General features: G+C 38.9%; 1 protein-coding gene across 2 annotated transcripts in view; it reads left to right on the top strand.

The window, feature by feature from the left end:
• Positions 1–12,758, top strand: part of LOC135489277 (uncharacterized) — a 253,966-nt gene extending 241,208 nt beyond the window's left edge. For both annotated transcript variants that reach the window (XM_064774561.1, XM_064774562.1), the window contains exons 2-8: positions 714–815; positions 2,551–2,659; positions 5,374–5,478; positions 6,082–6,144; positions 6,801–6,993; positions 7,368–11,916; positions 12,288–12,758. In XM_064774561.1, coding sequence (XP_064630631.1) covers positions 6,082–6,144; positions 6,801–6,993; positions 7,368–7,603 — 492 coding nt within the window. In that variant the 5' untranslated portion in view covers positions 714–815; positions 2,551–2,659; positions 5,374–5,478 and the 3' untranslated portion in view covers positions 7,604–11,916; positions 12,288–12,758. The remainder of the gene's footprint in view (positions 1–713; positions 816–2,550; positions 2,660–5,373; positions 5,479–6,081; positions 6,145–6,800; positions 6,994–7,367; positions 11,917–12,287) is intronic.
• The last annotated feature ends 724 nt before the right edge of the window (positions 12,759–13,482 follow it).

Genomic DNA, 13,482 nt, shown 5'->3' on the forward strand with positions numbered 1-13,482 from the left:
CACTGAAAACTTCTGTGTAAAACAATTGTGTATAAAGAGTAGATCTAAAATTTCACGGCGAAAGGCCAGAGGTAAAAGTCCAAGCCCTGACATTCGTTCAGCATAAGATAGATCACGATCCGAGATGTGTCTTTGTGGCCCGGCGCTGAACCTTCTCCAAAACAGAAAGATTCCGTTTGGAGAGACCACTCCAAGCCACTGAACAGTACTCGACTCGACTCCTGACAACACTTGAATACAATGTCTTTTAACGCATCCTTGTGCTTACAATTACCAGTTATCCTTCTAATAACGTGCCAGTGTTTGTTTGCACTGTGCGCAACAAAGTCAACATGTTTATTCCACGACAAGTCATTTTGCAATAATACCCCTAGGTCTTAATAAGTCCTGGCAGATCCAGAAAACCAACCTTCACCCTCTGTAGCTAAACAAGATATTTCTCTTGAAAAGCGCTAGAGCATTTTTAATTGACTTCACCCTTGACCTTACAGCATGGTAAGATCCCTTTATATCAACTCTTGTTGATACTTTGTTGTGCGCCCTATTTTGTAATGTTTTAGTGTCGGTTGTAGATATGAGGTTATAGTGACGTGGACTATAAATAATGTAAATACATATCTTAGTTGGTTTAGTCTGTGGGTTCGAGTTCAGAGTTGCAAGAAGTTTACACGGTGACAAATATTATAAGCCCTTTTACCGCTACAATATTGCAGATGCAACCTCGAGAAACAAAAGACAAGAAACAGAAAGAGGACCTAAAAGAGCCAAAAGCTTCAGGAAAGTCCTATAATTTGCGAAGAATTCCAAAAAGAAAAGTAAGAGACGCCAACCGGCGTTAAATGTGACTCTGAAATTAAAACGTTTATAACTTTGTCCATGAACTGGTCGGCCCCAGCCCCCTCCCTTTCTCAAATCCTGAATCCACCCTGATACATTGTTTGGGTGAATACATTACAGTGGAACCTCGCTTAGCGAACACCTCTCTACTAAGGACACCCTCTCTATAAAGGACACTGCATTTGGTCGCAAATTAGTCAGTTCAATTCAATTTGACCTCTGTAATCAGGACAAGTATCAATTAAGGAGAGCGGTTATCAGTCCCAAGGATGAGGTTCTACTGTATATTGCATGCAATTCTAGCATAGCCCACACTTATACAGTGTGAAGGTTTTTGATTGGATACATGGTTCCAATGATATGAGGATAAATGAATTCATCCAATATAAGAAACGTGGAGATTGCCGTGTTGATCAGTATGAATATGAAATGGCCAGGGCCATTGTGCTCACCTCATGTGGAGGAAAGATGGACAAAGAGCATGGTCTTGTGTCATGTAGTGTTAGGTTTGATGTAGGTCCAAGCAATTACAATTTCCCCAAAATGGCCAATTTACAGTACATTCGACCTCTGTGACCTTGAAAAGTAGGTCAAATCAAAGAAGACCCGGGTGACACATTGAATGGTTGTTAGAATTAGATGTACCTATGATATAAAATTGGTGCCAATCGGGCAAGTCATTACTAGGAATAATGGCATTTTGAAGAATTTAGGATTTGGCCCCCTCCCTGGAGGCCAAACGGCAAATCAGATCGCACCAAACTTCGGTACCTGAGATCACCTGACCAAGGGGTACATGTGTACTTAATTTGTGATCAATAGTCATTGCAGTTAAGAAACGTGCCATAGTTACGGCCTGACGGCGAATTTACGCCATTTGACCTCTGTGACCTTGACAAGAAGGTCAAATTAAAAACCTGTGTGACGTATACTGTATGGTGGTTAGATGTACCCATGATATCAAATTGGTGGCAATCGGGCAAGAAATTAAGGAATAATCACATTTTTAAGGTTTTTGGATTTTGCCCCCTGGTGGTCAAGTGGTGAATCATATTGGACCAAACTTTGGTCCCTGAGATCACCTGACTAAGGGGTAAATGTGTACCAAATTTGGTATCAATAGTCATTGCAGTTTAGAAACGTGCCATCGTTACATCCTAACGGCTAATTTACACCATTTGACCTCTGTGACCTTGAAAAGGAGGTCAAATCAAAAACCCGGAGGATATATGATGCACCTTTGCTAGAAGTACCTACCATATTTTTTTCAAAATTTCCCGACTACTATTAAGGGAGATATTGCATATTTTCACTTTTAACGTTTGTCCCCCTGGTGGCCAAACCATGAAACGAATCGGACCGAAACTTGGTCTCCCAGGTGTCATTACATAAGGGTACATGTGTACCAAGTTTCAACTCAATAGCTCTAACAGTTACGAAACGTGCCCTGCTAACGGACGACGGACGACGACGACGACGACGACGACGACGACGACGACGACGACGACGACGACGACGACGGACGACGGACGCCACGGTATGGGATAAGCTCACCTCTGCTAAGAGGTGAGCTAAAAACTATAGGAAAGAATGGCTTGGCCGAAAATTCCAGAGGTATATAGACTTCATTAGGTTCTTGTTTTAAAAAAATGGTTGTAAAATACACTGCTAATTGTTTATACTGTGGGCTTACATTTAAAACTGCCCTTTCAGGTTGTACATTAAGTGTGATGGTGGATGTAACAATGACTTTCACCCTGAGTGTGTTAACTTGAACCCAGAGGACATTCAGCAAGAAAAGTTCTTTTGTCCAGACTGCATGGTAAGCCTCATCTATATTACATTAGAAAAGACATGAAAAAAGAAGATGATGTTCAGGGAATTGCTAATAAATGTTTAAAAAATCATAATGTTGTCGTATCTGGGACAAATCTAGGAAAAGGTGTCTGTGGAAGCTTCGGCCATGACCTGCTGCTTTTGTATTTTGGACCAATCTTAACATACTCTGATGCGCAACCATCAGTGTGGGTAGTGGCTTTGAAATTAAGATAATTGTGGACGCTGCTGTCACCCATCAGGTTACTAATTTGGCATTGAGTTGATTGCGAAAACAAAACTCTAATGGCCATAAAGCATTCTACATTGAATGAAATGGCCAGGGCCATTGTGCTCACATCATGTGGAGGAAAGATGGATAAAGAGCATGGTATTGTGTCATGTAGTGTTAGGTTTGATGTAGGTCCAAGCAATTACAATTTCCCCAAAATGGCCAATTTACATAACATTCGACCTCTGTGACAGTGTATACAAAACCAAGACCTAAGACATAAGACCTAAGACCTAAGATCCCCCGAAGTACAAAACTAAGACCCAGGTACAAAACTAAGATCCCGAGGTACAAAACTAAGACCCGGGGAGGCCAATTCCAAACTAAAATTTTGAAGAAAAATATCAGAGTCTTAGTTTTGTACATCAGTGGATCTTAGTTTTGTACGTACAAAACTAAGATCCCCGAGGTACAAAACTAAGACCAAATTCCAAACTAAAATTTTGAAGAAAAATATCAGAGTCTTAGTTTTGTACATCAGGGGATCTTAGTTTTGTACGTACAAAACTAAGATCCCCCGAGGTACAAAACTAAGACCCAATTCCAAACTAAAATTTTGAAGAAAAATATCAGAGTCTTAGTTTTGTACATCAGGGGATCTTAGTTTTGTACGTACAAAACTAAGATCCCCGAGGTACAAAACTAAGACCCAATTCCAAACTGAAATTTTGAAGAAAAATATCAGAGTCTTAGTTTTGTACATCAGGGGATCTTAGTTTCCAAATTCTGCCCCTCTTTCGAATTCATTTTGATGTAGTAATATCACCTTTGAGATGCATGCAGTTGCTCCATCTGAATAATACCTCCATATGCACTATGCAGGCACGACCGGTCATCACTCTAGCATATACTCTAGCATATACGGCCTCCATCTCCTGATCCCCTGATGTACAAAACTAAGACTCTGATATTTTTCTTCAAAATTTCGGTTTGGAATTGGGTCTTAGTTTTATACCTCGGGGGATCTTAGTTTTGTACGTACAAAACTAAGATCCCCTGATGTACAAAACTAAGACTCTGATATTTTTCTTCAAAATTTTAGTTTGGAATTGGGTCTTAGTTTTGTACCTCGGGGGATCTTAGTTTTGTACGTACAAAACTAAGATCCCCTGATGTACAAAACTAAGACTCTGATATTTTCTTCAAAATTTTAGTTTGGAATTGGCCTCCCCGGGTCTTAGTTTTGTACCTCGGGATCTTAGTTTTGTACCTGGGTCTTAGTTTTGTACTTCGGGGGATCTTAGGTCTTAGGTCTTATGTCTTAGGTCTTGGTTTTGTATACACCCCTCTGTGACCTTGAAAAGTAGGTCAAATCAAAGAAGACCCGGGTGACACATTGAATGGTTGTTAGAATTAGATGTACCTATGATATAAAATTGGTGCCAATCGGGCAAGTCATTACTAGGAATAATGGCATTTTGAAGAATTTAGGATTTGGCCCCCTCCCTGGAGGCCAAACGGCAAATCAGATCGCACCAAACTTCGGTACCTGAGATCACCTGACCAAGGGGTACATGTGTACTTAATTTGTGATCAATAGTCATTGCAGTTTAGAAACGTGCCATAGTTACGGCCTGATGGCGAATTTACGCCATTTGACCTCTGTGACCTTGACAAGAAGGTCAAATTAAAAACCTGTGTGACATATACTGTATGGTGGTTAGATGTACCCATGATATCAAATTGGTGGCAATCGGGCAAGAAGTTAAGGAATAATCACATTTTTAAGGTTTTTGGATTTTGCCCCCTGGTGGTCAAGTGGTGAATCATATTGGACCAAACTTCGGTCACTGAGATCACCTGACTAAGGGGTAAATGTGTACCAAATTTGGTATCAATAGTCATTGCAGTTTAGAAACGTGCCATCGTTACATCCTAACGGCCAATTTACACCATTTGACCTCTGTGACCTTGAAAAGGAGGTCAAATCAAAAACCCGGAGGATATATGATGCACCTTTGCTAGAAGTACCTACCATATTTTTTTCAAAATTTCCCGACTACTATTAAGAGAGATATTGCATATTTTCACTTGTAACGTTTGGCCCCCTGGTGGCCAAACCATGAAACGAATCGGACCGAAACTTGGTATCCAAGGTGTCATTACATAAGGGTACATGTGTACCAAGTTTCAACTCAATAGCTCTAACAGTTACGAAACGTGCCCTGCTAACGGACGACGGACGACGACGACGACGACGGACGACGGACGCCACGGTATGGGATAAGCTCACCTCTGCTAAGAGGTGAGCTAAAAAGTAATAATGAGTCACAGTGGAGTGTTTAATATTCTGTCACCCATCAGGTTACTAATTTGGCCTTGAGTTGATTGCGAAAACAAAACTCTAATGGCCATAAAGCATTCTACATTGAAAAAGTAATAATGAGTCACAGTGGAGTGTTTAATATATGTTGTGGATAAAATTTCAGGAGGTTCAACAGGAAAGAAACTCGCACTCGCAGGAAGCAGAACATGTGCATCGTATAGATGCAATGGGAAATTGTGTTAACCAATCACCAGGATATGACTGATGGGTAAGTTTTTCAATGATTTTTAACTGTAATATTTTACCTGTTGATTGATCATCCTTATTTACCTAATATGCTTGCGAGGTAGTGCGGTGGTGGTGTTGCTACCCATTGTGCAATCAAGTCATGATGACAAAGGATATGAGCATTTGCCCACACGAGTTGATGGAATAGTGGGAAGAATGTCCACTACTCAGGTGATGCGCCTGGCTTATTCCTGAGTGAGAGAGTAAAATTCAAAAAATCTTTTTTTCTTATAAAGTTTTGGTAAGGAGTTTCACTTATAGTACCACAGGAATTTATTGATTTGTTCGTACCAGTAGTACTTTTTTTCCCTGTTTATTCTGAGACTGATCTCTTTTGCAATCTCTAGAGTTGACAATATTGCACTTCGTACACATGCTGCCATCTAGCTTTCACAAAAGCTAATTTGATCTTGCCAGGCTACATCATGGTTGGTCAATAAGCTTTGACTTATAATTATCCAGGCTCCAATTCTGATAGAATGTGTCATTCAAATTTCATGTTCACCAGCAGCCGAGAGTCACATATTTTAAGAAACAGTGTCATTCTTATTTGCATGACAATTATGTGAAATTATGATTTCAGATGCAGAAAGAAATTGGTGGACAAAATGACACAAACATTTCCAAAAAGGTGAATGAAGAAAATGTAAGTCAGAGTACAGAAGCAAATTTATCAACAACTACTGAATGTTGCATACAATTGACAATCGATGGTCGGACAGCTGCAAAAATGACACACCTTGCTGCAACAGAAACGTGATAAAGAAGCTGCATCAGTGAAAACAGTGTTTTGTGTAAAGTAAGAGTGGCAAATTCATAAGGCCCTCATAAATCCAAAGTGGTTATTCACAGCCTTGGATCATGCATTAGGGGAAGATTTTCCTCTAACCCACCAGCAGTAAGGTTTTCTCACCTGAAATTTTCAACTTTCACCCAGAAAACTTTTCAATTTTCAGTCAGAAAAACCTTACGGCCTGTGGTAAGAGAAAAATCATCCCCCAATCCCTTTTCATAATCAATCACAGTCAAAATAATGGCTAACTGGACTTAGCGCTATGAAACAAAAACAAGCGAAATGGAGGAGTAACCCTTATTTTTCATTGTGCATGGTTTATTGTTCCTATAATAAACTTGGGGCTAACACAGCCACAGAATAGCTCGGTCTCCGATTTGTGGATGAATCACGGGAAGGAGGAGAAGCAGAACAGATGTCAGTTTTGATAGTATGACTTGGATGATGGTCTTCTGTAATTACTGGCAATTGCAAAGAAGTGCAATAGTTAATTTTTTCTTCCCTTTCAGATATCAAGCCTTCCATACGAGATAATGGAAAATATCCTGGTGCAGGTGTGCCGAGATGATGATAATGTCGAATCAGATTATTCTTACGGTGTCAAACAACAGAGAGAGGTCATGAGGGAGGTGTGCCACCATTGGAGAAATATTGTCTCCCGGCCAATCTTTGTTAAAGAAGTCTACAAAGTTTGGTTGCATGGTAATCTGATATATATGTAGAATAGTAGCATTCAGTGCTACATGTACATTACTAGTTATGCTCTGTTACAACCATTAGGGCTTAATAATGAGTAATGAAATAAATCAACTTAAATGTAACTGAAAAGGACTTGGAGTAAATGAACCCGGCATACCTAGCCAATGCTTATAGCCTCCCTTTAAATATGTATCTAGAAAAAAAATTAATTTTTTCCCATGAGGATATGTCTTAAGAACAATATGGTATAACATTTAAAACTTTGCACTCAACCTGCTTTTCAATTTTTAGTGCGTCAAGGGCAGCCAGCAAATAACAGTATTTTCACTATCCAGGTTTAATGAATAATAACCAGTATGCATTTTGTCTTTATTTAGATGTGGCTGGAGTGAAGAAATGTGGCAAGAAGATCCAACAGGAGTGTGGATTCCAATCAACAAGGTGCCTTCACTGTGGAAGTGAATTTGAAAACTTTGTGGGATTTCAGCAAAGCAATGGCTGCCTTCAATACTATTCCGAAGGAAAACAATATTGCTCAGTCACCTGTGAGAAAGAAGCTGGAGCTTATTATGACAGCTCAGATGAAAATGGAGAAGACAATGATGACAACTGAGGTCAAATTGTATAGTTTGACTTTCACTAATTTAAGGACAATTCATTTACGCATCAACCCTTTAGGTGCCAGACTTATTATGATTAATTAAAGCTTTTGTCCCTGAAAACACTCCACCAGGAGTCTCAAGCTTTCAAGCTTTGTTCTTGCAAGTCTCGCTCTCCTATATACGTTTTGAATGGAAATTAACCATTTCAAAGTGCTTTTAATTTGTCAATGATATCTCGGAGTGACCAATCAGCTAATTTTTCATTTTTAGAAAACTCTATTCAAATATTAGGCCTAGTTTGAAAGACTCGATGCATTACATATGCAAGAGTATACTGGTACCTAACGCATGGATAGATGGTAAAGGGTTACAGAATGATATTGGCTTTGAATATCACCACAATGATTGTTGTGAAGGTAGACATGGGTAATAAAACCCGGATGGCGCTGTTATGTCAATTTCAGAAAATTTGCAGATTGGTCACTTTTTGGCTCACCGTAAGGGGAGTCTATATGATAGCGCTGTGTCCGTCGTCGTCGTTGTTGGCACGTTTCTTAACTGCTAGGGCTATGAACTTGAAACTTTGTACACAGAATGCCCTAGGTCAGCTGACCTCTGACACTGATTTTCGGTCCGATCTGATTCTCTGTTTGGCCACCAGGGGGCCAAATGTCGATATCTAAAAAGTGTGATATCTCGCTTATTAGTGACTTGTTTTCGATAAAACTTTTGTCGTAGGTACTCATAGCAAATATACATTTTATATTATACGGGTTTTTAATTTGACCTTGTTTTCAAGGTCGCAGAGGTCATATGGCGTAAATTGGCCATTAGAGTGTAAACTATGGCACGTTTCTTTAAAACTAAAGCTATGAACTTGAAACTTGGTACATATAACCCCCTATATCACATAGCCTCTGGTGCTGAATTTTGGTTCGATCTGATTCCTTACTTTGCCACCAGGGGGCCAAAAGTGGAAATCTAAAAAGTGTGATATCTCGCTCATAAGTGACTTGTTTTCAATAAAATTCTTATGGTAGGTACTGTTAGGAAGAATACATCACATGTTATACGGGTTTTCAATTTGACCTACTTTTCAAACTCACAGAAGTCATATGGCGTAAATTGGCTGTTAGAGTGTAAACTATGGCACGTTTCTTAACCAGTAAAGCTATGAACTTGAAAGTTGGTGCATATAACCCCCTACATCAGATAACGTCCGATGTCGAATTTTGGCCTGATCTGATTCTTTATTCGGCCACCAGGGGGCCATAACGGAAAAAGGAAGAAGTGCAATATCTTGCTTATTTGAGTGAATTGTTTTCGATAAAATTTTGGCAGGGACTCCTAGCAAGGATACATCACATTTCCTATGATTTTTGGATTTGACCTCCTTTTCTAGGTCACAGAGGTCAAATGGCGTAAATTGACCGTTCGAGTGTATGGCACGTTTCTTAACTGCTAAAGCTATGAACTTGAAAGTTGGTACATGTAACCCCCTACATCAGATAATCTCTGACACCGAATTTTGGCCTGATCTGATTCTTGATTTGGCCACCAGGGGGTCAAAACTGAAAAAGTAGGACGTGCAATATCTCGCTTATTAATGACTTTTTTTCGATGAATTTTTTATTGCAGGGACTCTTAGCAATCACACGATATCGATCTTATTTATGTCATAGACAATTATTGGTTGGATCATAAACTTATATATACTGCCCTGTCTTATTACTTGACATAAATACACATCTAAAAAAAGTCTTCATGCCTGATTGTGTTCACCATATTCACCTCTAAACTAAGCATGATCCTGCCTACTAAATGATGTATACGGTGAGCACAATGGCCCCTGGCCGTTTCATTTGTGAAATCATCAACGAGTTCATTTGTCTGCAAAACAATTTTTAAATCGTGCCGATCATATAATGTCATGGCGTTTTTCCAAAATCTGAATGTAGATATGATGCATATCTGATATTTGAGTTTTGACTGGATGTGTCTGTACCGTTGTCATTGTTATTTGAGACCAGTACAAGCATAAAATGCTAGGTGTTGTTACAAATAATAGAGGTGATTGGTGATAGGCTAATGTATATTTTTACCTTCCAAGTGTGGAAGCCAAATGAAAAAAAATGATCACGGTTGGTTTGATACAATTTTCAGTCTGAATGGCCAAGGGCAAGGTTTTTCACAAGGTACAAAATCTAAAACTGTATAAACAGTGGTGCCACTGGGTTTTTTCGTCATTATTTGTTGACATTTGGTAGATACATGTACATGCAACAACCTATTTCTATAGATCGAATGGGAAAATCATGGACGGAAATCTGGCCAAGCTTTTCTGGTTTTTCCTGTGGTCATATCAATTCATAGATCCAACGGTTTTGTGGTCAGGTTTTGTGATGAGCAAAAGCACCAGCAGTCTCAAAGACGACCACATTCTGTGCCAAATATTACAAGGAAAAATGGGATTTTGGTAGCATGTTCCATCTAGTGATGGTAGGGTTTATGCTTCTGCATATAAAATGCAGTTTCAATTGTGATACCATGGGAAATTTTATTGCCTTCAGTCCCTATCTTGACACTAGAGGTGTTGATTTTGTTGCCTACAGCGCCTCTAGTAACAGGTAAATTGGCACCATCTTGAAAAGCAGTACCGCAGATGTCGGAATGTAAAGAATCTTTACAATTGCAAAGAGGCTATCCCATCAGTTCACAAAATGTTTTGTTGCTTACCCTTACGGTACCCTCATTGAGTTTTCTGGCCACGTACGCCATGAAATAAGTGTGCAAATATTTTTTATTAACTTTGATTAGTATAATTCCCTATTCAGCTTTATGCTTGTCAGACACATATCGGCCGTTTTAGCAAGATATTAGAGACAACGTTTGAGGAGGATTAATGTGAAGGGGAATACTATTTTGACTGTGAAACTGAAATTTAATTGGAGGCCATGGTACCCCTTGGTGCCAAATATTTATTCGATGCTCAAGAGGGTTATCTGGCACTGGTAAAAAAGGCACTGGAAAAAATGGCACTGGAAATAAAGGCACTGGTAAAAAAGGCACCGGTAAAAAAGGCACCAGAAAAGTGCTGCCTTAGGTAAAAAAGGCACTCCAGTTCAAAATTCACTTGGGTGAATTCATAGTGTGTTCTTTTCTGAATATATTTTATTTTCATCTTCATTCAAATGGATACTGATATACCACTATATCTGGGTATTTTGGGACAAAAATGTCAATATATAGACTAATTCAACATGAATAATGTCGTGCTGTTTAATTATGCCTGATTTCAAACAACTATATCAAAAAAAAGTTCAGGAATTTGGCCTCCAAGGACATATATTCATTGGTCTTTTTATGTGAGATGCCGTGTGGAAAATGTCCTGGGTCGGGAATTTAAAGGGGCAGATGTCCTAGGGGTCATATGTCATAGGGGACACCCTAAGGAGACAATGTCGTATGAGGGAGGGGGGATGCAATGAATTATTAGCCGTCATATGGAATTATTACAGGAAGAACACACATGAATACATCAAGTTAATTTTGAACTGGAGTGCCTTTTTTACCTTGGTAGCACTTTCTTGTGCCTTTTTTACCGGTGCCTTTTTTTCCAGTGCCTTTTCTTCCGTACCTTTTTTCCAGTGCCTTTTTTTCCAGTGCCTTTATTACCGGATACCATCGTAGAGAGGTAAATGATAGTCTGCACGTTAACATGACCGGATAAAGATCCTGTAGGTCTAGCATGAGACAAGGTTGAATTAAAAATTTTGTTGGGGAAAAGATACTTTCTGGTGTACATGAATTACTGCCAGTAAAAAAATCTGTGACTTTTTATCAATGAATATTGTCGTAACGGGAAACCAACGTTAACTGATATCGGGGATTTCAGCTTTTTTGGCCTTGGGGGAGAGGGTCAATATTGAGTCTATGTAACATTTATGTAACATTTGAAATCAAAAATTCAAATATGTATAATGGAATTCGCATTACCATTTTGTATATTAAAACAGACTTCTAAATACTTAAAAGTGAGTATTTGCCAGTTTACAGTACCGGTATTTTTCAATATATGAAATGGGCAAAGAGGAGTCTGTAAAATAACCAGCTGCAAATAGGTTGCACAGAATCCCAAATGTGAAATGGAAAAAAAGATGTAATAAGATTTCACAAAAAAGACAATAGAGTCATGAACAAAATTTCAGCCTATGTCATGCTCATAGCATAGCATGTAGCTGTCTTTGTAATGGTGGGTCTCGTATTTTAGGGTTGGAAGACTTTAGTCCAACATTTTAAAGTCCATCCCTCTATTGCCCGTTAGGTATTTGTCCTAATATTTTGCAGGCGCATGATTTAGACTGCATCTTTTGTTTGAATCGGAAAGTGACACTTACCGTATTCGGATCAGTTACTTTTCTTCATACATGTATTTACTGATTGAGAACATTCATGACATACCTCCATGGAACATATTACTGTGTATGTAAGTTTTGGGGGCTAACTGAGCAGCATTTTGAAGTACATTTTAGATTTATGATTTATTATCTATCTTATAAAATTTCAGCCTATGTCATGCTCATAGCATAGCATGTAGCTGTCTTTGTAATGGTGGGTCTCGTATTTTAGGGTTGGAAGACTTTAGTCCAACATTTTAAAGTCCATCCCTCTATTGCCAGTAGTTCCTCCCGTTAGGTAATGCCTTCCATATTTGTCCTAATATTTTGCAGGCGCATGATTTAGACTGCATCTTTTGTTTGAATTGGAAAGTGACACTTACCGTATTCGGATCAGTTACTTTTCTTCATACATGTATTTACTGATTGAGAACATTCATGACATACCTCCATGGAACATATTACTGTGTATGTAAGTTTTGGGGGCTAACTGAGCAGCATTTTGAAGTACATTTTAGATTTATGATTTATTATCTATCTTATAAAATTTCACCATTTATGTACATGTAAATGGCCTTTTGTGCACGCGAATACAAAAATAGCCTTCACTCAATACGTAAAGCTACCCCGATTAAAATGTGACATGAGTTAACTTCAGTTATAGAAGTAAGGTGTGTCATTGAAAAGGATTTTTTGTGTATTGCAAATTGTCTTGTCACCACATACTGTTCAATTTGTGTTAATTTTGAAATTAAATGATTTAGTAGAATTAGGTTGTTACATTTAGTTCTTGTAGCCTATATGGTAATGATCACTAACAGAGGATATGAGGGTGATCCCTTATTAGATGACATAGACAAGAAAGAAATATTGCATCATTTAAAACTGTTTTATTGCTGAAATGCATAGGCCTACTCGGATGATAATTTGTCTATTGACATGATTGAGGTTAATCACACCTATACTTTACATCATCCTGAGATTCAGGTTTTTGATACGTTCCGTCCCAATATCGAGAACCGGAGCATATCGCAGTTATGAGAGGGCCTGTACTCTTCGTATGGAATATTCAGCAGACGGCACACAACACGCGAGGCATTATGGAGAATGGGACCCCGGTAATGACTGTCGACATTATGTATTTGAAAATGAAAATGAAGACAGTGCATTGTCATCCATCGACCAATAATGTATTGCATCCTTCGAGTAGCATAAGATGCATCTTTATAAAGATTTACCTAGAGATGGTCCCTGAATCTTCAATACATGGATACATTTGATACAGCAGAATGCCCGAGGCCCATATCAGATGAGTACTGCCTCAAGTTAACTTATGATGATGATGATGATGACACCCCACATGGTAGTGGACGCCCAACTTTGAACAGCAGATGGTGTCGCCATCTCTCCATACTTTGTCTATCTAATCTTGGAATCGGAAATCTCTACCTTTTCTCGGGATGGGGACCGGCAGCCAGCCAGTGAGCCAGTGC

Source organism: Lineus longissimus, chromosome 6 (genome assembly GCF_910592395.1).
Source record: "Lineus longissimus chromosome 6, tnLinLong1.2, whole genome shotgun sequence".
Taxonomy (NCBI): Eukaryota; Metazoa; Nemertea; class Pilidiophora; order Heteronemertea; family Lineidae; genus Lineus; species Lineus longissimus.